Below are 24,657 nucleotides of genomic sequence, written 5' to 3' on the forward strand. Positions count from 1 at the left end.
TTATTTTTATTCCTTTTTTTTTCTTCTTTTCTCCCGCGCACACACACACTGATCCAGCTCCCTTAGAGCCAGCTCTCAGAGTGAACAGAACCTCTGACACACCTGTTTTTTATTGTTTAATGCCCACACTACCGCCTAACTGCGGTAGTGCTTATTTTTTTCCCCAGCACCCATGTTGCGTGTGTGTAGGTGTGAGACACAGTGAGAGACACAAGGTGTATGAATCTTTATTCAATTTCCACCACCAGGAAGAAAGGAAACACCCGAGTGGCCAGTGACAAGCAGTGCCCTTCACATCAAAGGGCAATGCTGTGTGATCAAACAGTGAAGGGGAGGGCAGGGACTAAATCAAAATAGAGTTGGAGGGGGAAGTAATGCACTCCACTCCCTGCGATGCCACCTCTCTCTGAACAACTCCAGGGTGTTGATGGAGACCGCGTGCTCCTTCTCCAAGGACACCGGGCTCTAACGTAACCGCGGAAGAGGGGCAGGCAGTCGGCCATAACGACTCCCCTCCACGGCCCGCTGCCTGGCCCCCTGTTTATGGCCAGTTTGGCCAGGCCCAGGAGCAGAACCACGAGGAGGTCTTCAGACCTGCCCTCCCTCCTCCGTACCGGGTGCCCGAAGATCAGGAGCATGGGACTGAAGTGCAACCAAAAGCAGAGGAGGAGGTTTTTAAGAAAATCAAAAAGGGAGTGCAAACGCCCACACCCAATATACATGTGGTCCACGGACTCCACAGCGCCACAGAACAAGCAGTTGGGCTGGGAGAAAATGTCCATTATTGATTGCAGTTCCATTTAGTGTTCCTCCGAAAATGAAGTACTGTCTGTCTGAATTGTGGTCAGGTGGTCAGCAGCAGAAATAGCTACAGGGCTGGTTAAGAGTTACAATCAAGCATATTGGAAACTTTGGTCAAGCTAGTTTAAACTCTGACCAAGATTAAAAATGCAGCCAGGACATGTCCTGTAAACTGTGATCTGCACTTTCCTGTGTTGATCAAATAAGGGAAGTATTCATAGTGAGCTGCTAGACATATTAGCATCACCTATTACCTTACGTGGAGCATGGTATGTGACTGTAACTAGGTATGAATATTTGAGAATTGTCTACCAGTAGATTCCTTTGGCTGAGATCAAACATTGTGATCAGGTTTTGGTTAATTCATTGGCTGAGTGCCAGAGAAGTATCTGGAAGAGTGAGCAAGCTTTACTGTAAAATTAACAGCACAAAGGATTTTTCCTGAGTGACTACTTGCCCTGAAGTTATCTTCAGAGAGACCTCGAGGTAGGATCTACACCGAGAGCAAACATTGGCTGCTTTACTCAAATCAGGTGGTATTTGTTTCAAGTCAAACTTACAGTTAAAATTAGAGTTAAATGTGAATTAAGTTAAAATGAAGTTAAAATGAAGTGAGTTAAATTGAAGTTAAATGCGGTAAGTAGTAAATGTTCCCATGAATATGTGTTTTATATTGATACGTGAAGAATTAAATAAAGAAGTGTTTGTTTAATTAAATTCTGAATTGACTCCCTGTCTCTTGTCTGTCACAGAAAGAAAGAACACCTAGGAGAAAGCTGAAGTACTCTTTGTGAGTAACAGTATTAGATTAGATTACTTACAGTGTGGAAACAGGCCCTTCGGCCCAACAAGTCCACACCGACTCGCCGAAGCGCTACCCACCCATACCCCTATATTTACCCCTTACCTAACACTACGGGCAATTTAGCTTGGCCAATTCACCTGACCCGCACATCTTTGGACTGTGGGAGGAAACCGGAGCACCCGGAGAAAACCCACGCAGACACGGGGAGAACGTGCAAACTCCACACAGTCAGTCGCCTGAGGCGGGAATTGAACCCAGGTCTCTGGCGCTGTGAGGCAGCAGTGCTAACCACTGTGCCACCGTGCCGCCCGTAGCAGGACCTGATGACATTCAGATTTTGGTTGATAAATGGCAGGGAACAGTCACTCCACTTATGTGCCAAACAATAACCACCTGTAACAAGATGGAAGTCTGAGCACTTCCCATTAACATTCAACAACACTGTCACTGCCAAATCCCAAGCCATCAATAACCTGTGGCCAACATTGACCTGAAACTTCACTAAACTGGCTTTATAAACACCATGGCTGCAAGTAAGGTGAGGAACAGAAATCACTGACCTGTGGTCTGTGCTCTACCAGAGCACAGTGGCCTCTGCACCCAACCTGAGTGCAGAGGCTTTGCCCCTGACCCAAGTGCTGCAACTGTTTCTGACCAGCGTACAGTAGTTCCAATAAACCTTCCCCCCACCCCCCATCCCCAACTAAATTGAGTACAATAGGCCCCCTGAGAACCCTGGACTCCAGTTATTGTATTCTATTCTGGGCAAAGGCCAGAAGTGCATAGAGTTATAGAGATGTACAGCATAGAAACAGACCCTTCAGTCCAACCCATCCATGCTGTCCAGATATCCCAACCCCCCATCTAGTCCCACCTGCCAGCACTCGGCCCATATCCCTCTAAACCCTTCCTATTCATATACCCATCCAAATGCTTCTTAAATGTTGCAATTGTACCAGCCTCCACCACATCCTCTGGCAGCTCATTCCATACACGTACCACCCTCTGCGTGAAAAGATTGCCCCTTAGGTCTCTAACTCGACTGCCTAAAGTCTGTTCACCATCCATAGATCACAAGTCAGTAGTATGATAGAAAAGGTCAGAACAAGTATTTGTATATTTTTTAAAGAAAAGTTGGATAAATTATTGATAAGCAAAAGAGTGAAAGTTTATCAAGGGTAGGTAGGAATGTGGATTTGAGGTTTACAATTAGATCAACCATAATCTTATTAAATGGCAGAACAGGCAGGCTTGAGGGTCTGAATGACCTGCTCCTAGTTTCTATGACCCTGACACGACTGGTAAAGAATTACAGGGCAGTGACCGTATTGGTGAGGCAATGCAGAGTAGCAATAATATTAACCCAACTGGAATGGAAGCTAGCCCATCCCTATCAGCTCTCTTCATCTGATGTTTGAAACGGTCACAATTATCGGAAGTAACATCGTCTGGAACAAGTCCTTAAGTCCTTGTCAGCTTCTGAGGGTAAAAGCACCGATGGCTTACAATATTAAAGGGGAAACCCATGTTAGAAAACACACTATTTGGAGAACATGAGAAAAACCAAATCCACATCATCAACGGGAAAATGTACTTCGACCGCCCAAAACCGAAAATTGTTCGATTCTCCGACGATACCTCCCTTAACTTTTACCACACAAATGCAATCGTCAACTAAATAGAATATTGTTTAGTTGCATCTTGGAGTTGTACTGCTCATTTTCAATACAATAGTCAGTTTGAATTAGCAACCATGTATTAAACTTGACCTCAAACAGCAGTTTTACATTCACAGCAAGCGTGATTGTTTTGGATGTTGTTTTCAACAATTTTGTTCAACTCTTATATATTTGGATAAAAAGATATCCTAAATAACAAGCACAAATTAAAAGTTCCATATATGCGTTGTTTTCGCTTATCCGCTTTAAATAACGCTTATTTTTATTAAGGAGCTTCGTTAGTGCCAAGAACTTGCGAAGATACTGTGGTCCTAGCATAATTGTCCTTACATACTCCTTAAATATCCAATTACCTCGTCGTTTCTGGTTTAATCGATATTATGGTTACAACTTGTTTCCTGAATGTTCTGGTTAGAAAACTGACAATTATTTCATATTTTCAAAAGTAATCTTTTTAGTTCAGACGCCTACTGTTGCCCATTGTTAAGTCAAAAATAAAAAAAACGTTTATAAATAATTATCCAAGACGTATAGAAATGGATTGATCTTCAAAATACAGCAACCACACACTGGAAATAATAACAAAATATACCTTTCAAACGATTATGTTCACCAGAACACAGAGATAACAATTTCCAGAAGCTATTGTTTGTAGCCACGGCAAGACCGAATGGAATACATTAGAGTAAATGGTTGTGGAGACACTGGGCAGCAAATGGGGTATATTTAATCCAGTGAACTCAAGAGTTCCAGTCCTATTTTGGAATAGGAGACAGTTGACTTGATCAGCTGCTATAGTTCACCAAGGTCATGCACCAGCTCCACTTACATATATGTGAATCTCTCGGGCCAAGTCTGCTTTTTTATTTGGAGCACTTGACCTATTATAAGGCATATTACACCAGAAAACAGTATACATCAACATGAGCTGCGAAGTCCTATTTGTTACGTATTATTTTCTGCCAACTCTAGCTGATGAAACGGAGCTCGAGCTGCCTTCCAGAGTCTTCGCACATTCCATCCATTCTCATCATGCCTGGTTCTTCGGGCCATCTTACACAAATGGCTTGCTATTTCGTAGATATGCATTAATCCAGCTTCATAATATCAAAATAGTTTTATTTTAGTGACTACTGGATAATCTTCAAGAATTAATTCCATTGAAGTAAACAGAATTTTTTAAATTTATGTTTGGGGGCAAAATTAATATGAGGAACGTTCATGACAACTCCACAGGAAGGTTTAACGGATTTATTCAGGATGTAACATCTGCTTTTTGTTTGTTTCGTCCTGCGCAGTTGCCTGTTCATTGTGGTTCAAACGTGAGTTTTTCAAACTGTGGAGCTTATAATGTGAACCCGGCCCCTTACCTTTCACGGTTGATGAATTCAAGACTCCCACATATAAGGTCTGCTGTGTGCTCTAAGGAATAAACATTAAACAACCCCTTAACTTGTGTTGAAAGACCAGCACAAATTTGTTCCAGCAAAATTATGTATAGCTGATTTGATTAAGATTTATTGATGAGGTAATAGGAATAAGGGGTTGACGTTGTGTACATCCACCTCCAAAGGGACTTGATGAAGTGCCATATGTTACAACAGAGGGTAAACCCCTCTGCCAATTTAAACTAGAGACTCAGACAAAGTTGAGCTCATGCCATAATCTGTGAAATGTTGAGTGGTAAATAGTGACATTTACGATAGTTCTTTAAGAAAAGAAATTTAAAAATTGTTAAATCCAAAATAAAACATTAGACAATACCTACTTACAACTCTAAAGTTAAAAATCACACAACACCAGGTTATAGTCCAACAGGTTTAATTGGAAGCACACTAGCTTTCGGAGCGACGCTCCTTCATCAGGTGATTGTGGAGGGCTCGATAGTAACACTGAATTTATAACAAAAATTTGTAGTGTGATGTAACTGAAATTATACATTGAAAACTTGATTGTCTGTTAAGCCTTTCATCCGTTAGAATACAGTGATAGTTTCACTTCTTTCATGTGTAAGTCACAAAATCCTTCTTTTTAAAGTTGCATTCTCGGGTTAGCTGCTAACAATGGTGATAGCTAGACAATATGTTGAAGGTGTTAGCCCCCGTGTGTTTTCTGTCTATTACCTGATGTTTAGATTGTTATCTCACTTCTTAGATTAGAATCAGAGTTTTACATAAATTCATGCAGTTTTTGAGCTCAGAGTTCTACATGAATGTATGCAGCTTTTGAGCAAGGTGCAATGTAATTGTGCAATACAAATTCACCACGCAAAATATATGTGTGCATGTGGGTCTTTATCTGTGTGTGTGTGTCTGTCTGTCTGGGGTAGGAGTTGTGAGTATGAGAAAGTGTGTGTGTGTGTAGTGAGTGCAGAGTGTCTTAAGTCTGCAAGGGGGTGTATGTGTGAGTGTGGGGTGTCTGTGTGCAGGAATATGTGTGTGTGTATGTATGTGTGTAGTGCAATAATGATCACCTGTAATGTGACATGAACCCAAGGTCCCAGTGGGGGCCCTCCCTATGGGTACCGAACTTAGCTATCAGCCTCTGCTCGGCCACTTTCCTCTGCGGCCTGTCCTGAAGTCCACCTTGAAGGATGGTCACCCGAAGGTCCGAGGCTGAATGTCCTGGACCACTGAAGTGTTCCCCAACTGGGAGGGATCCCTCCTGTCTGTTGATTGTTGTGCGGTGCCCATTCATCTGTTGTCATAGCCTTTGCTCGGTTTCCCCAATATACCATGCCTCCGGGCATCCTTGCCTGCAACGTATAAGATAGACAACGTTGGCTGAGTCACATGAGTACATGCCATGTACAAGGTGGGAGGTGTTCCCACACGTAATAGTTTAAAGGCAAGTAGTGGAAGTGTGGGCAAGGTCTTGGTGAGGTGCTCATACTCATTGATAATGTATTGCAGGTCACAAAGAACATGGCGTAATTTTTCAGCCCCTGGGAAGTACTGAACAACGAAGGGTACCCTGTCAGTTGCAGCACATGTCTGTCTCCTGAGGAGGTCATTACGGTTCCTTTCTGTGACACGTCAGAACTGGCGGTCAATGAGTTGAGCATCGTACCCCATTCTTGAGGGCATCCTTGAGTACTTCCAGGTGTACATTCATGTAGAACTCTGAGCTCAAAAACTGCAGGAATTTATGTAAAACACTTATCTCACTTATTAGATTAGAATCAATCTAAACATCAGGTCATAGACAGAGAACACGGGGCTAACAGCTAGACAATATGTTGAAGGTATCACCATTGTTAGCAGCTAACCAGAGAATACAACTTTAAAAAGGGTTTTGTGATTTACACATGCAAGAAGTGAAATTATCACTGTATTCTAACAGATGAAAGCTTAACAGACAATCAATTTTTCAATGTAAAATTTCAGTTACATCACACTGCAAATTTTTGCTATAAATTCTGCGTTACGATCGAGCTCTCCACAATCACCTGATGGAGCGTCACTCCGAAAGCTAGTGTGCTTCCAATTAAACCTGTTGGACTATAACCTGATGTTGTGTGATTTTTAACTTTGTACACCCCAGTCCACTGGCATCTCCAAATCATACTTACAACTCATTTCTCTTAAACCTATCTTTTACCTCCCACTCTACAATACTGGTCTGATAAAAACCCCAATTAAGATTTACAAAGAAAATCACATTTCAAAAGCAGACAGCTGTGCCGATACTCCTTTGTAGATTTTCCTCTTTAGATTTTCCAGGGTTGTCTTTTCTTCCGTGTTCTGCTGCACAAAGTTCTTATGGACAGGAATCTTTCAGAGAACTATTCTGCATGCAGTCGGTTGGTACTTGGCTTCTCTTTGCTGTTCTGGCTAACTGTTCAAAATACCTGATTTTATATACCCCAACCCATCAGACTGACTCATTGTTTTGATGCCATCAAAACATTAAAATTCAAATTTGATTGGATTTTGGTATCTTGGGACAGAGTTTAAACTGATTTTACAAATTCAAATTTTTTGCATATCAGGGCAACATCGCTCCAGCCTTTTGTTTCACAACTAAATATTACCTTTTTAAATTTCAGCACACAGTCCTTGCCAGCTTCCCCTCTCAAAGATACAGTACACCTCAACACCTTCATAACACAAATAAACAGCAAAGTTAAAACCTGCGGAATAAAAGGAACAGAGGCAATATGGATACCAGGGTGGGGTGGGGATGGGAAACTGAAAGTGAAGAATACAGCAGATTACTGCTGTATAAGACACTTGTTAGGCAACAAATGCAGTTTACATCTAGTTCTGGTTCACATTACATAAAAGGATATGATTGCACTCAAGAAGTAGAGATACAACTAACCAGAATATTACCAAGGTGGGAAGATTTCAGCTATGAAGAAAATAATAGATACACTGGTATCAAGGGAGGGGAGGTTGAGAGAAGATTGGAGGAAAAATATTTTTACCCAGAGGATGGACGCTATCTGGAACTCAATGTCTGAAAGTGTTATAGAAGCAGGAATCTTAAGCAAGTAAAGCAGAGTGCTGGAAAATAGGATTATTTAGATTCTTGATGACCAGGGAGGACAAGAAGAACCAAAAGAGCCTCTTTCTGTTTTCTAGTTGTCCACAATAGACTCACCTAACTGTCATATGCAAACCTGGTCACATGGCCCATTTTCAATTTGCACCTCAGATCCCAAGATGCTGGGTTTTCATGCCTTTTTCATTAATTTCATCTAATAACTTCTCCCTATCTTCCTGAGAAACACCAATGTCATCAGCAAAAAACTCCTTCCAAAAGCAATCACCATTTTTTTTTATTGTGCAGCATTAACCTTTCTCCTACTTCAACACAAGTGTGGTGGCCAGTTGCCACTGATATGGTCTTAGGCTCCATAAACCACAGATTCCATTTCTCAGAACAATTTTTCAGAGCCATAAGGAGATTAATACACATCTTGTCTAAAGTTCTCTATGCCAAATGTTTTTAAGCAGCATATTTATCAGAAAGAAAAGCAAAAAGAAACCTGACACTCACTCTTCAGAGATTTGGGATTTTCTAGTAAATCCACTTATTAATAACAGACTTTTATTAAATGTAGTCATTGTAGGAAACTATAACAGCCAATTTGCATGTCAAGCTCTCACAAATAGAAATTAAGAAATTGACCAATGATAACATTTGTTAGTGGACAAACATTAGCTTGTACTCAAGAACATTTTCCATTTGTGCTCTAGGATATATTACAACTCATCCAATAGACAGCAACTCTCATTTCAACACTGGAATGATAACCACGAATGTGTGCTCAAATTTAACCCACAACCTTCTAAATCAAATATGGAAGTTCTATCACTAAGCCAAAAAGCCTTTAAATTCAATAATACAAGCTTCCTTTACATTATCTCCAACAATATTGAGTGATAGGAGATGCATGTCATCCCTGCAAACAGTCTTTTGCCATAATGAAATGTTGCAAAAAGCCTGAAATGTAATACCAAATTACCAGAAATTCACTACATTAACTAGTTCTAATCTTCTGAATTCTTCAGATAAACTTGAAGTGCAAGCTGATGGAATGCACTGCCTGCAGGTGTAATGGAGAAAGGCTTAATTGAGGCATTCAGGAAGCATTATATGCTTATTTGAATAAACATACTGTAACGAACAAAAGCTATGGGGAAGCATCAAAAGATTAGCACTCGGCAATAATGCTCATTTGAAGAGCCAGTACATGGCATGTTAGGCTGAATGGCCATCTCCTGCAACACAAAAACCTGTGTGATTAGAAGCAAAGAGCTTCACCATCCAATAATATCACACAAATATGCTTAGAAATAATATTTTATTACTGCAATGACAGATTTTGCAACAATAGCTAAACTTATGGTGTTGTTGACAGGAGACAAAGTTGGTGAATAAACAGTATAATCTATACAATGGTTGTTAGCTTTTCAATATCAAGAATTCATAAATCATTAATACTCAATTATTTCAAGATTAGATAGACAAGGTAATTTGTTTAAAAGATTTGAAGAAAAGGCAACTTTACTGAAGTGCAACCTTGTTTTTTCTTACAGTAATGTAAAATTATTGATTACTTTTTGATCAAACCTACTTCTAAACTGTGCCACAGGTTTTTATGAATAGAACATTATTTGATCTTCATATTGCCAGCTGTGACACCTCTTTCACATGTGGTCGAAGAGGATTCAAATCCACCAATAATGCTGCAATGCTCATAATATTCCACTGTTCTCCATCCAAAACAGCTGAAACATTGAATGACTCAATCAGAATTCCAGCTGAAGCAAGCACACCTGAAAAAAAAGTCAACAATTTTATTTTCACCCAATGCAGTCAACTATATGACAATGCTAAAATTAGTCAAATTGATATTTATGTAGATCACCAAACTTTTTAAAACCAACTGTTCTTGTGAACAAAAATAGATCACACGACAGAGCAATTCAGTGGAAGTGCAGCAGGCACAATATTTTTAAGGGATTTTAAAAGGATGAAAACATACAAAAAATTTTGAAAAAGGCAACAGAACTTTCAGATAGCAATGGATTATTGTCTGCGAGATAGATTAGCATATAAATTTGAAATATTTCAGGACTATGAAATGTGACAAAGGGATACAGAAGTTAGCTTGTTTATAAATACCAGATCATTCCCTACCAACACTCAGGAACTCTGAGAAGGCACCTTCACAATTAAATGCAGGTAATCCATACCTTTCTCTGACTTTTAAAGAGCTCAATAAAGTTTCTCATGTGAGACTAGTAAGAATAAAGTAAGACTCATGGGTACAGAGAACAAGTTGTCTGCATTGTTTTCTGTTGATAAAACAATGTTCAGCCAGAGTGTAATTCCCATAAAAAAACTTCAAGAATTTCCATTAACGTAACATTTTGTCATATCCTCAGGATGTCTCAAGAGTCTTTACAACCATAGACACTGGCTGTCCCTTGGTTCGAGGGATGGCTACCGAGGGTTGCATGTTTCTACTATAGCACTTTCAGGACTGAATAGGCCAATTTGTGATGCATATATCTTTGGTAACATGATGCATGGCATCCCAGAGGTAGTGGGATTCAGTTTACAGGACTGACTTCATTCACCTTCTTTGTCATTACTAAGGTATTTGGAGTTAAAACATGATGCAGTTTGTGGACAAGTTTTAGCCATTTTGTTTTAGCAACATTCAAGAATGGGCTGAATTTCAAATATGCAAAATTGGAAATTGAGATTGGCCTGCAAAATGCAGAGTGAGTAATGACACTGCAGTCAGGTGCAAACTGCTGCTTATATATGACTAAAGTGGTTAGTTTAGGTATTGCATAGAGATGACTGAAGTCAAAGACTTTCCTATCTAGTTAAAATTTAATACTCACCACAAAGCAGTTTTTATTTCAGAAGATGAATAGCCACTGTCAGTTAGTTGTTAGTAGTACTGAGGTTACTTGACATGGGTTTTAAGATCTCTTCTAGACAGTTGCAGTATTCTGATTATTAGAGAGCATGACCATGGTACTTTTAAAATGTAGTCAACTGTTCTAATGTAGTAGAATGCAGCTGCCAATCTGTGCATAGTAAAGTCCCACAAAAACCAATACACAAAATTAAACTATTTAATTGAACATTTATGTTAATTGATGAAAATATAATAACCAGAAAACCAAGAACATTTCTGCATTTCCTAAAGCAGTGTCATGCAATCTTTCGTGTCCAGCCCACACTTTAACATCTCATTTAGTACAGCACTGACTACCAAGATGCTATAATCAGACTTCCATTAAATATCAGACAAGATACATGAGATAAACTATTTCCACTGGTTGGGGATTCTAGAACTAGAGGACAAGCCCTTCAAGACAAATGTGAGGAAGCACTTTTACACACAAAGAGTGGTAGATGTTTGGAACTCTTCTGCAAATAGTAGCTGATGCAGGCTCAGTTGTCAATTTTAATTTGAAGATAGATACAGTTTTATTAAGCAAAGGTGGTAAGGGATAAGGGCCAAAAGAGGTTATATGGAGTTAGGCCATAGATCAGCCATGATCTCATTCAATGTTGGAACATAGGAAAAAGCCATTCAGCCGTTAATAATGTTCCCATAAGAAGATAATTTTGAACTCGTGACTTTTTCCCTGTGGTATGCTATTATGTAGCCAATGGGTTTGCATGGATGTGGGCTAATTGTATATTGATAAGTGTTATATAATGCATTACAGATGGAGAGAGAGCTGTAGCATGTACAGAAGTATAGTATTCAGTTTCATATGCTCAAGGTATCCTGAAGTATTTCACAGCCAATTATTTGCTTTTTGTTCTGTGGTTTTGTCGGTAAATGCCAGAGTCACATTGTGGGACAAGTTCCAACAAAACAGTGAGTGAAAGGAATGATCTGTTGTTCTATTTTAGTAGTGTCAATTGACAGAATAGCATGGCTACAGCAGAGAATTCTGCTCATTAATATATGGTATCTTTTAAATTCACTGGATGGATTATAGGCTCAATTTAACACCCCACAAAGATACAGCGTTTCCAAAAATACAGTCCTGCATTGAGCACATGATCTTGGCCAAAGACAGGAGCAAACACTAAGTTCATGACTTCCTATTGAACCTTGCATAGTTCAATTATACATAAGTAATATTTTAGTGGGGAGTGGATAAAAGGAGGGAATAAATGACAGGTCATAATAGGCACCTCTCTTTTGGGGAAGTTTGGTCAAATTCCTGACCAGATTTGATTTTTACCCAAGTTATGAAATTCATGGAAAGGGGAATAGTAAGGTAATATCAAATCTTTAGTAATGAAACCCTGCAGAAGCTACATGAGGCTTACTACCTGAGAAAGCAGAAATTGAACCTAACCAAATCCAAATAGTTCCAACTGGAACTGCTAGGAATTTGCAAGATGTGCATTTTTTTTACTGGACTGTTAAGAAAGGGCACAATGTTCAGTAAAATGAGTCAACACTTCTGACTTTCAAAGGGGATAATTACCCAAATCTTCTATAATTCTGCAGATAACCCCATCCCAACCCAAAGTGTTCCAGGCCTGGCTTTACCAGATCCCGCACTCTAAAATGCCCTGGACTGTACACAAGCTCTCCTCCCCTCACTACTCTGGACTGACCTGCTCAGTCCAGGTCCAAATAGCCTACTGAATACTTCCACCCCAAACACATCACTCCACAACCACTCACTCATCTACTCTGCTACCCCTTCCAGTCTGCCCCTCTTCCAACTGTCGCCCTACACCTTATTTACTTACCTCATCAGCGATCCCCCTATCAACCTAACTGACTCATTCATTCACTAACACTGCAAAGCTGTTAAGACATCCCAGTTATTCTGCACCACTAATGTTATTAATTAACTTACCACTTATGGCAGTTACTGCTGTAAAAAGGGGCACGGCTTACCTTGATTCAGGATTCAGTTGCATTAAAGATATGTTATGCATCTCTTTTTTGCTAGGTTTCCTAAACATTGATTTTATTCCCCTTCCTTAAGCTAAGCCAGACTGTTTGCACTTTGGTCTACTGAACCCATAACTATTTCCACAAAGAATCACTCCTGCTTTTGTAACATTACTCATTTTGGCTCTCCATTCATTCTTGAAAGCCTTTCCAAGTGTTCATCACCAAAAGGCTCAAACATTGCAATGCAATCCTGGCTAGCTGTCCATCCTTTGCACTCATCTAAAACATTGTTGCATCATGTCTTATTGTTTCACCACACTTACAGTTGCTAACTCCCAGTTTACCAAAACATCCATTTAAAAAATTCTCATGCTTGCGTTCTAATTTCTTCATGGCCTTTCCCCCACCCTATATTTATAACTTATTCCACCTGTACAACAATCCAAACACCCTTCCGACAACACAACTTCTTATGGATACTCTTTTCATTCACTATCATTGAAGTATGTTCTTTCAGTGGTCCAAGCCCCAAATTAACTACTTGTTTCTGTTTGTCCATCTCTCTTTTCCTTTGAGACACTTGATAAAGTCTCCCTCTGACCAAAACTTTAGTCTGTTGTACTTGCCAGCAAAGCACCACAGAATAATTTGCTACATTGAAGGAACTACATTCATGCAAGTTGTTATTGAGGCTGTAGCTGTTCTCTGTTACAAAGATGTGGGTGTGCTCTACCTTTAAGTTAAAAGCTAGCAGAATTACCTGACAGCACCAAATGTTCTGATTAAGATACAATGTAACATGTGGTCCAGCTACTGGGGTAGATAGGGTAGCTGGTTGCCTAGAGACTAACACAGATTGGAACTTGGCCAGTTTAAATTATACCCCTAAAAATAACAAATTCCAATCAAGTTTGAATTTAATATATTGACAATCTTAAAAGTCAATGACAATCCAATGCTTTGGGGGGGGGGGGGGGGTAAAACTGGGGGAAATTGAACAGTTAAGAGGAGAACTGCCAGACCACCAGCATGTAGAGACTGCCTGAAAATAGCTCTCTTAAAAAAGGTACCTTTATCAATCAGTAGCCTATGAAAGAGAAATCCCTTAGAAAGAAATAAGACCAAGGAAGATACAAAGAGAAGATTTGACATCTGGCTGGTTTTGAAAAGATTTACCAAAAGTTCAAGTTAATTTTTTTTGATGGCGGTGGGGGGAGGGGGGAAAAGAGGCGATGTTATCAGACTAATATTATGGAAGGGAAGATAAAAAGGGAAGATTAGAAGGAGTTGTAAATAGTTATTAGTTAATTATTCTATTATACTTTAAGAAATAAAGTTGTTAATTTGTACTTGAAATAATTCTTGGCCCCTCTAATTTTCATGGGATAAATCTTTTCTGTATTGCTGGTTTAAATTAAGCAGGAGGGTTTATCCCGTGTCGTAACATATCTCAGTGGAGACCAGGGATTGAACTGGAGATATTTTTGTGCTAGAAGATTCACCTATTTACTGAATAACATTGTATAAGATAGCTAGTCCCTGCAAAGATTAGCTCACGTGAACTAGGCTTTGTCACTCAGGATAGGAAGGACATTGGTTAGGCCACTTTTAGAATACTGTCTTCAATTCTGGTCTCCCTGCTACAGGAAAGATGTTGTGAAACTTGAAAGGGTTCAGAAAACATCAGTGTTGCCAGGATTGGAGAGTTTGAGTTATAGGGAGAAGCTCAATAGGCTGGGGCTATTTTCTCTGGAGCACTGGAGACTGAGGAGTAACCTTATAGAAGTTAATAAAAATCATGAGGAGCATGGGTAGGGTGAATCATGAAGGTCTTTTTCCCTGAGGTGAGAGAGTCCAGAACTAGAGGGGCATAGGTTTAAGGTGAGGGGAGAAAGATTTAAAAGGAACCCAAGGGACAACTTTTTCAAGCAGAGGGTGGTGACTGTTTGGAATAAGCTGCCAGAGGAAGTTGTGGACGCTGGTATAATTACAATATTTAAAAGGCATGTGGATGGGTATATGAATAGAAAGGGTTTAGAGGTATATGGGCCAGATGCTGGCAAATGGGACTAGATTAATTAGGATATCTGGTCAGCATGGACCAGTTGGACCAAAGGGTCTGTTTCCGTGCTATACAGCTCTATGATTACCTGAGGCTTCCAGCTTTGGAGTTTGGGCCCAGAAATGCAAAAATGGACATTAACAGAAACATAAATGTGGGAGGTAATTGCCGTTTTTCAAAGATTTGGGTCACAATGTAATAGCATACTAAGCAGGTCAGTTGTGACTCTGAAAACAGCCCTGAATGAATGTGCTGAAAACACTAAACATCGTTATGGTATTTTCTAGCACGAAGAAATTCAACATTGCTAGTCTCTGTCCAAATCTCCAACCATGCAGCATTTCAACTTAATGCTAATTCAACCATTAACATACTCTATTGGAAATCCAAGGAGGATTATATAAAAACAAACTTCTAGCTTCAGCAAGTTTTAGAATTAACACTTGTAATACTGAGGTCAGGCAACACCTATTAAGAGAGAAACATTGCATTGTTTCATATCAATGGTTATAAGTCAAAGTTTTTCACTTTCTCACTTATGTTGTGTAACATGCTTAGTTTCTTTCCAAGACGGTTGCCGAACCTGAACACTTTTGGTATTTTGTTTCTGCTTAGGGAGGATAATGAAGTTGAATAGAACTCTGATAGAGCAACTGTTTCCATTATAATGCTCTACCTTAACAGAAACAGAAAATAGGGGTAGGAGTGGGACATTCAGCCAATCGAGCCTACTGTGCCATCTTAATGGCATTTCCGTGCTCTCCTCATACTCCTTGACACATTAGTGTCTAGATTTTTCTTCTAGAATGTATTCAGTCACATGGTCTCCACAGCCTAATATGATAGAGAATTGCATAGGTTTACCACCCGGTGACTGAAGAAATGCCTCATCTCAGTCCCTGTGTATCCCGAGAATGTGACTTCTTGTTCTTGACACCTGAAGTCTGAGAGAACAAACCAGTCTACCCAAACCTGTCAGAATTGCATACATTTCAGTCAGATCTCCTTTCACTTTTCTAAACTCCAGTGAATAGAGCCTCAAACCAATCTCTTCATATGACAGTCCTGTCACCTCAGCAATCTATCTGGTAAAATATTGCTGCACTCACTACTGTAAAAGAGGCCAAACTACTGCACATAACAATCCAGGTTTGATCTCATCAAGGTTCTGTACGGCTGCAGTGAGAGTTCTTTGCTCTTGTATTCCATTCCTCTTACAATAAAAAGCCCAAAATATAATTTTTCTTTCTAACTTCTTGCTACATCTGGCATGCTCGTTTTCAGTGACTTTAGTACAAGGACTTCCAGATCCCTTTCTGTAGCAACATTTCCCAATCTATTCTAATTTAAATAATTTTCTGCCATGATGTTTTTCTCAAGTAGGAAACTTCACAATTACCCAATGTTATATTGCATCTACCAAGCATTTTAATCTAGCATTAGTCTAAATCATCTTGAAGCCTCTTTGCATCATCCCCACTAATCAATCCAAACTAATCATGCATCATCAGAAAACTTGGAAATTTTACATTTGATTCCCTCATCCAAATCATTGATTATATATTCTGAACAGCTGGGGCCCCCAGCAGTTATCTGTAGTACCCCATTTGTTGTCTCTTTCCACTCTAAAGAGTGGATTCTTACTTATGGTTACTATCTTTCCTGCCTGTTGCACAACTGCCAATCCGTGCCAGTATATTATCCCTAACCTCCGAGTCAAAATCAAAATTTTGAACACTGACCTTTTACATGGACTTTATTAAAAGCTATCAATTCAAATAAACATTAGTTCTCTTGAATTTATTCTGCTGCTACTTATGTTTTCAAAAACTTGAAGTTTGGCAAATGTGTTTCTAAGTGTTAATTCAAGTACCAATATAGAATAATAGACCTTCTACAGATTGAAAAGGCCTTTAAATCGTAAAATCAAGGTTTTAGGTTCGACAGGGCATATATACTGTGCAAAGATGCATTTCTTAATTTTATATTTGATGTTAAATAAGTATTAGTTAATTTATCCACTTCAAGGGCAATTAATGAAAACAAATATGGACAACTATAGATGCTGAAATGTCAAAGGCAATAAGAGAGATTCCATAGAAGTAATAGCTGCATTGCCTACCTACAACAGATGCCAAATTGTGAGGATTTTGTGCAGACTTATAAATCAATAGGTTTCCCTTGAGGGGAACTACTTTTCCAAATACTGCTCCATCAATTTCCAGTAGTACAGGAACACCTGCTTGTACGGAGCCCACAAACTTATGTGAGGCACCAGAAGTTGAAATTTCCAGTGCACATTTGTCAGTTGAAAATTCTGGAGTTGAGTCGCTGTGCTTAATTGTTATCTGCAAGAAAGATCATTTACATATGTTCATTAGGACATTACAAAATTCTTTATGATCAATGATTATTTCATAGGGAGGCATAGCAGCCAATTAGCAAAGATTCCCCCAAGCAGCAATATGTGTTAAAAGATAATTCATTTCAGTAGTGATGAGAGATTGGGAAGGTTGGCAAGGAGCACCAGAAAAAGCACCATTATTACTCAAATTCTGCCACAAGATCTTTTCTGACTAGCAAACAAATAGAACCCCTACTTCCATACTGCATTCAAAAGATGGCACCTTCATGTCACCCTAGAATTGGCATCAAGTCCATAGTGCAATCTGATCCCAATTTAAGCAAGTTTTCAATTTATGGAGACGAGCAGAAACTTCAAATGTGAATTTAAGACAGACTAAACAACTTCAAATTATTTTTTCTTCTGAATATTTCAGATTTGATAGATTTCAAAACAAAGAATTTTAAACATCTCCATGTGTAGAACAAGCAGTTTCATGGAATGAAACACTTTTGTATTTAACATAGATGATGAAATTTGATGTAGAGTGCTACTAATATTGCAGGGCAAGTGAAAATACTGGTTCGTAAAATGGCTTGAGAAATCTGTTACAATCCAACAAATCATCTGACCAACCTATACAGATAATGAAGTGTTATAGACTACAATTTGCTAAAGCCTCACAAAGAAAGATGTAGCGTCTCTTTCATAACTTAGAATGAACTACAACCATGTTATCTTGAGGTTGTGGTTATTGTTGTGTAATTTAATGATCCCCATTTCAGGTGCCCATCTACTCAGAAGAAATAGAATGAAACTTGTTAAAATGCCTGATATTATTTATTCTCTTATCAAAGCCTTGTTTTATCCTATAAGGAACACTACCATGAAACAAGTAGAAGCCAGTTCAAATGAGAGGGATACATGATTGTACAAAGGCATTAATCACTTGTCTGCTTTGATGTCCTACCAATAATGGCTGTGCCTCCAGCTGTCCAGGCTCAAAGCTCTGTGGTCCTTCACTAAAGCTTGTGTCTTTCTTTCAAAACGCTCCTTAAAACTATCCTTCAGACTAAGATTTTTAGCCTCCAGTCCTACTATCAAAAAGTATGTTAAAAGGTGCTACATAAATACAAAATGTTTTGCTCATGTTAATCAGCTAGAGTTGTAAGACAAACTAACCATTATTTGCAGATGTACTCAATACTTTCACTGATAATACACAGCGTTCTGGAGAGGAAATACGTGGGCTGCAAAGCGGATAGAAAAAAGAATACAGTAATGCACACTTGTGGCCTTTGATTCCTCTAAAGTTATCCCAAAACTCTGCATATTGCAAACTCACTCCAAAATGACTGACGTGATGCTACACCACAGAACACATTTGTAGCCTAACCCTTTAAAATTTAATCTTGGGTTTATGAGTTGCTGGAAGCTCCAAGCTGACCCTTTAGCCAATGGACTGCATATTTTCCAATTCATCACCACTTGTTTCTTCTCAGTTATGTCCTCTGCTTCACTAATTAAGATTGCAATAGAAGTCTAGATGTTTGAATGCATTTTCTACTGTATGAATGGATGACACAGAATATTCCAAGTTGCTCAGTTAAATCTAGATATCAGTCTTTGCGATTGGCCTCTTCTGGGAACCTAAAAGGATAACAAGATATAGCTTGTATGGAAAGATACTTTAAATTTTAGGCAACCCACCTACTCCCGGACCTGCAAATATTACTGTTTCTGTAAGCTCATGGAAAAACGACACACACCGGAAAGAGAATTTCATCCAACCAAATATCCAAGGTTCTTCAAGATTCCATTCACCAAAACTAAATGATTAGACTGAACATACAATTTTTCAATACCTGTGCATGCAGTGCACAAAGTGTTTATTGCCACATGTAACAACTGTGATAGTAGCAACACATCAAGCTCTAGTTAAAGGCATGGGACTGGTGCAGTCAGCCAGTTGTCAAAGTACTATGTAATTTTTTGACGATTCTATTCCAAATACAAATTGAAGTACGGGTACACAATCCTTTATCTGAAATGCTTGGGACCAGTTGGTTTTTGAAAGTTTGCGAGTTTTGGAATAAGTGACAGTTCAAAGGAAAAAAGAACACAAGCATAGACTATTTTATAAACTGAGAGAAAATTCATAAAGCCAAAGTACAAAGGGATCTGGGAGTGGTAGTACAGGATTCTCTAAAGGCTGACTTGCAGGTTGAGTCCGTGGTTAAGAAAGCAAAAGTAATGTCATTTATTTCAAAAGGGTTGGAATGTAAAAGCAGTGAGGTGCTACTAAGACTTATTGAAGCTCTCGTTAGGCCCCATTTAGAATACTGTGTCTAGTTTTGGGTCCCACACCTCAGGAAGGACATACTGGCACTAGAGCATGTCCATCACAGATTCACATGGATGATCCCTGGAATGGTAGGCCTAACATACGATGAACCATTGAAGATGCTGGGATTGTATTTGCTAGAATTCAGAAGGTTGAGGGGAAATCTAATACAAACTTACAAGATAATGCATGGCTTAGAAAGGGTAGATGCTGGGGAAATGGTTTCAGTCAGGCAGGGATACTAGGACTCGTTGGCACAGCCTTTGAATTAGAGGGGGTCAATTTAAAACGGAATTGAGATGACATTTCTCCATCCAGAGAGTGGTGGGCCTGTGGAATTCATTGCCACAGAGCACAGTGGAGGTCAGGGCATTAAATGTCTTCAAGGCAGAGATTGATAAATTCTTAATTTCGCAAGGAATCAAGGGATATGGGGAGAGTGCAGGTAAATGGCATCGAAAAGCCCATCAGCCATGATTGAATGGCAGAGAAGACTCGATGGGCCGAATGGCTTTCCTTCCACTCATTTCTTATGGTCAACGGTGAAATTGTAAAAAAGAAAATCTTTCTGAACAGTAGACTCAGTGTAACAGGCCCTGAAACAGCCTGGAGGCCTACCAGTGCTGGGCCACACCCCCCCCCCCCACTTCACATCTGAGTGACATGCATTGAGTGGGTGTGGGTTGGGTTATCTGTTTGCACACCAAACAACCTTGTTAATGAGATAAAGACTTCAAAAAGCTTTGGATTTTGGCACGTTTTGGATTCTGGATAAATGGTTGTCTACCTGTACTGATGAAATGCCTTGTTCACCAACTTGTTAGAAAATTAAGCTAAAATGTACACAAACTACTTTAGCAGCTACAAGAAAAATTTGTTATGTTTGGTGAATAGGAGAAATAGCATTTACTCTTCCAACTGCCTTCATTGATGCTACTTGGTCACTTTGCATTATCGAAGAAAAACCATCAGCTTTAAAAAGGGCCACAACCTTCTATCTTTAAGTGGTTTCATTAAATGGAGAATTTGAATGTTCGTTGCAGCCATTTCTCTCATTATTAGAAGCAGACAATCATAAAGACAACCAGTGTTAAAAAGTTGCTGGCACAGGAGAGCCTGCTGTTTTAATCTGCATACAAACAAATTGAGCAGGTCTGGCAGTGTCAGTGGAGAGAAACAGTTAACGTTTTGAGTCCAGTGACAAAAAAGTTGAATTATTTCTGTTTGTTTCAAATCTCCAGCCTCCAAGTTGTTGGCTTTCCTTTTAATCTGCATCATGGACTTGATCATAGTGAATCCAAGCAAGTAGTACATATCATGGGTGGTCAGTATCTAAGTTTTCAGGTAGCAATTATACTTCAGTAAGCTGATAACTGGAAATGCACTCCAAAACCATACTATTAATCCAGTCTGAAGTTTAGAAAATAGTTTTTCTGACCACAAACACAATTCATCACGAAATGTACAGGAAACGCAAAAGATTATGAACATCTGACAACATGAATTAAAAACAGTTAAAACAATAGGTGTTATTTTCATGAAGAATGAAAAAAAAATCCAACTTACATCCAGTCCTGCTTCTTTTGCAAACAGGGATGCATTGATGAGGTTGACACGGTTTTCCAAGTCTCCTTTAAGCCATCCTACCACCACAGCTGAGGCAACACAATTCCCAGCATTTTTCAAGAATGTTCCTTTAAAGTTACAAAACAGCTACATAATAGTAATCATATTACTCTAAAAGAAATCAGTTTTGTTGTTGTGCCCTCTGCTGCAACTCAAGTATGCTTCTGTCCAATCTCAATTTTAATATTTCTTAAATTTGCAAGTCAGACAGTCAAAGGCATTATATTTGTTTTCTTTCAACAAGTCCTGGAAGCTGAGTAAATGCAGTCAAAAAGAAAAATAAGTTAGGGAAAATATTTTTGACTATTCCACACAGTACAGGTTAGAAAACCAAATTATCCAGGAATCTGCTCTGTCATATAACTGAAAACTTGTTACTGGGCAAATTTAATTGTAAGCAATTACTTCAGATACAGTAAAATCTCAGCTCAGCTATGACCAGCATAAAAGTTTTAGGTAAACATTAAGTCGGACATCTCCGATCCCAAAATAAGTTGTGACAGTGTGCTTAAATTCTGGATTCCGGTTAGGAGCCAGAAAGTATAACAGACTTAAACGACTACTTATAGCTGGACATTCCACATTCTCATACATCAATTCCCTTTTAACATTAATGTCATTACTTCAACGTAAACTACGAACATATAGCCCTTCCAAAATGGTGCAGAGTTCTTATTAAATAAAATGTATGTCCAAGTTGTGTTTTTACCTTGTGTTGTAACTTGTACATTGATTTTACCATTTTCTTGTCCAGTACATGCTTTTGCCACCAAACCTAGTGCTTCCCCAAGCTGGATCCAGGGTTTGGTTTCAGGGGCCATTGCATGGCTAACAGCGTGGGCATTAATCTAACAAAAGGACATAGAACAATGTCAAATCTAACATTAAAAATAAAGTAATACCAACTCACGCAAGAAAATTGTTCAATATAAAATCAGAGGCTAATACACTAAGTTTTACAGTGAAGTTCAAATATTTTATAACACTTCAAAGGTTTGAAATAACTATTTAATGCTTTAAGCAATTATAAACTTGTAAACCTTTATGCTTCCCTTTATGTTAATGCTTTTATTGAATGACATTTATTGCAAGACATTTTCATGTTTTCCTTTCAGTTTAAAAGGTAATTTCCCTGTTTAGAATGCTTAAATCAGCAGCTTTGCTACATACCACTCCAACTAATGACTTGCCAGTCACCATGTCCACAATCTGAGTTGCAATGTCCTTTCCACAGCGTTTCTGGGCTTCATGGGTGCTGGCACCTAGATGTGGACAACTGACTACATTTGGATGTTTCACTAGAGAAAGATTCTTAGGGGGTTCCTGAGAGCAACAAAAGTACAACATTTTAAAATGAGAAATGCAGGATTCTTTATTTGCATTGTTTGATGGTTGAAATACAATGAAAATTGTTATCTGCGATACTGATAAAGCAGTATGCACGCCAGATGAAAATATCAAATGTTTATCAGCTTAATCCAGATAACAATGGAAATACATAACTCAGAACAAAGTAACATTGAATGTCGTCAGCAATTCTCAGTTTCAACAACTTTTTCCTTGATACGATGTCAGTCATGCAAAAGCTTGAGGTTTTTTTTTAAAAAGCTGTCTATATACAACTTTGCCTTGTCTGCTCATTCAAACCTACTGCAAATATTCAAACATTAGAGAAATGGCTGAACTCAGCATATAAGCTTGCTGTAGCCATGTGATTTGCTGGATTCAAGCAACATATTGGAAACTTCTTGCCTAATTTGTCATCAAGGCGTGAACCTCTACACAGACTCACCGCTAAAGATACGCAATGGTTTGGAGCAGAGGGAAAAAAATACACCTTTCCCCAGAATCAAGCAACAATTAATGACAACCAGTATTCCGATTAATTATATTTTCATCTGCTTGGATCTCAGATCCATTGGCAGAAGCAACATCTGAAAGTCAATGCAGTGCATGGCTGTGCCATTCAATTTGCGAATGTTGCTGTGGTACCAAGACAAATGAAAAAACTCATCTTGCTGCTTGATACAGGTGAGACAAGACTTGATAAAACTTTTATGCAGCAAGGATAACCAGATGGATCTTCATTCACAGTATTGATGCCAATATTATACTAATTTGTGAAACAGCACCTAGCTATTGTCTTTACCGTGAGCACGTTAATAAATGCTTGTTTGGGACGAAATGTTACTAAGAGCCTCTGCAAAGCATCTTCCTCAAACTGGTTTCTATTTTCTTCGAAGTATGTTACTTTGCTTGCAGCCATATCATCTTGACATGACAAACAAGGGAAATAAAATTAAATTGCTAACCCACTGCCAAATGCAGCACTCCCTGTGGAGAGAGTTGAGGGTAAGACAGTGTATGAAAACTTCCCAATTAAACAAGCAGCAACACCGTGACATGCACTGCAAGTCATCAACTCAGCAATGACATTGCTTGTTTTTCAGATTCAGACTACACACCAAGTTACAAGTCTTCTAGTGTTGCTGAAAGTGGTGATGCAAGGGTGGCATTACAGCATCATGGTCACAATGGTTGCCAAAGTACGAATGATACATAGGTGGTGAGGTAGCCTAAGATGGCCTCTTGCACAAAAGGAAGAATCTTTAGCCCCAACTAGTTGACAGGAGAGATGTTAAAGCACATCCATGCAAGCAACCAAGGAATTGAGCTTCCTGGGTAAATGAGAGATTAAGGACCATATCAGCCAGTGATCCAGCCTTATATCAATTACCAAGTTAATCAACTAAAGAACCATTACTATAGATAAAACTTGTAGTGGATCTCTTCACTTCCACAAGAACAAAATTATCTTATCACTGTTAATGACGATTTGGATGTTAACCAATATCAGTGAAAATATACTTTAGTCACTGAGGCATTCCAGACATTGTCATTCTTCATTTGTAAATTGAGGACCATTGTGTTGAATTTAGACAATTGATAAATAATTGGGATATGCAGCACCAAATATTATCTCCACACTATCTCCAGTCAAATGGAAAGATTGAGGCAACCCTCTGCCCTGCAAGCTCTTCCCAGTACTCACTGCTCTTGGGTATAAAATCCCACAATGAACCTGAGCCTATAATGGATGCATTACCATCAACTGTCACTGCTTCCAATTGGCAATAATGAGCCACTAGTCTTTGATTAGTTGTAGCATTCTGCTGAAAGGACTAACACCATTGTTGTATTCAATTATGAAAAGCCTTACAGTGGCCACTTAAATTCCTGAAAGCCACTTAGTTCCTTCAGGTCTCCATCACAAAGGAGGCTTCCTCAGAGGTTTGGTGACTGATGGATATAATCCTAATGGCTTGACAAGGGCCTGGTTGTTGACTTTGTTACTCTTCCACATTTGGTACCAGACTTACTGAGTTTCTCCAGCAGTGTGGTTATTTCAGATTTCCAGAATCTGCAGTATTTTGCTTTTATCACAAAAAAAGTCTAGTAATCAATAATTACATCTTGATTATTCTTTAAAATATATTGGCAAGTTAATGTGGTAAATTAATGTAATTAGCAATATTTTAATTCTTTGATTAGAATGGGTATTTAGGTTATTATACTATCTAAACAGAATA

General features: G+C 38.8%; 1 protein-coding gene across 1 annotated transcript in view; it reads right to left on the reverse strand.

Annotated features, from left to right (window-relative positions):
- Positions 1-9,146: 9,146 nt before the first annotated feature.
- The window catches only part of phgdh (phosphoglycerate dehydrogenase), a 55,637-nt gene continuing 40,126 nt past the window's right edge, over positions 9,147-24,657 (reverse strand). Inside the window, exons 8-12 of the mRNA XM_060827914.1 lie at positions 22,238-22,390; positions 21,777-21,915; positions 21,008-21,135; positions 16,876-17,101; positions 9,147-9,572 (exon numbers count right to left, since the gene is read on the reverse strand). Coding sequence (XP_060683897.1) covers positions 9,418-9,572; positions 16,876-17,101; positions 21,008-21,135; positions 21,777-21,915; positions 22,238-22,390 — 801 coding nt within the window. The 3' untranslated portion in view covers positions 9,147-9,417. The remainder of the gene's footprint in view (positions 9,573-16,875; positions 17,102-21,007; positions 21,136-21,776; positions 21,916-22,237; positions 22,391-24,657) is intronic.

This window comes from Hemiscyllium ocellatum, chromosome 7, assembly GCF_020745735.1.
Source record: "Hemiscyllium ocellatum isolate sHemOce1 chromosome 7, sHemOce1.pat.X.cur, whole genome shotgun sequence".
In the NCBI taxonomy this organism is placed as follows: Eukaryota; Metazoa; Chordata; class Chondrichthyes; order Orectolobiformes; family Hemiscylliidae; genus Hemiscyllium; species Hemiscyllium ocellatum.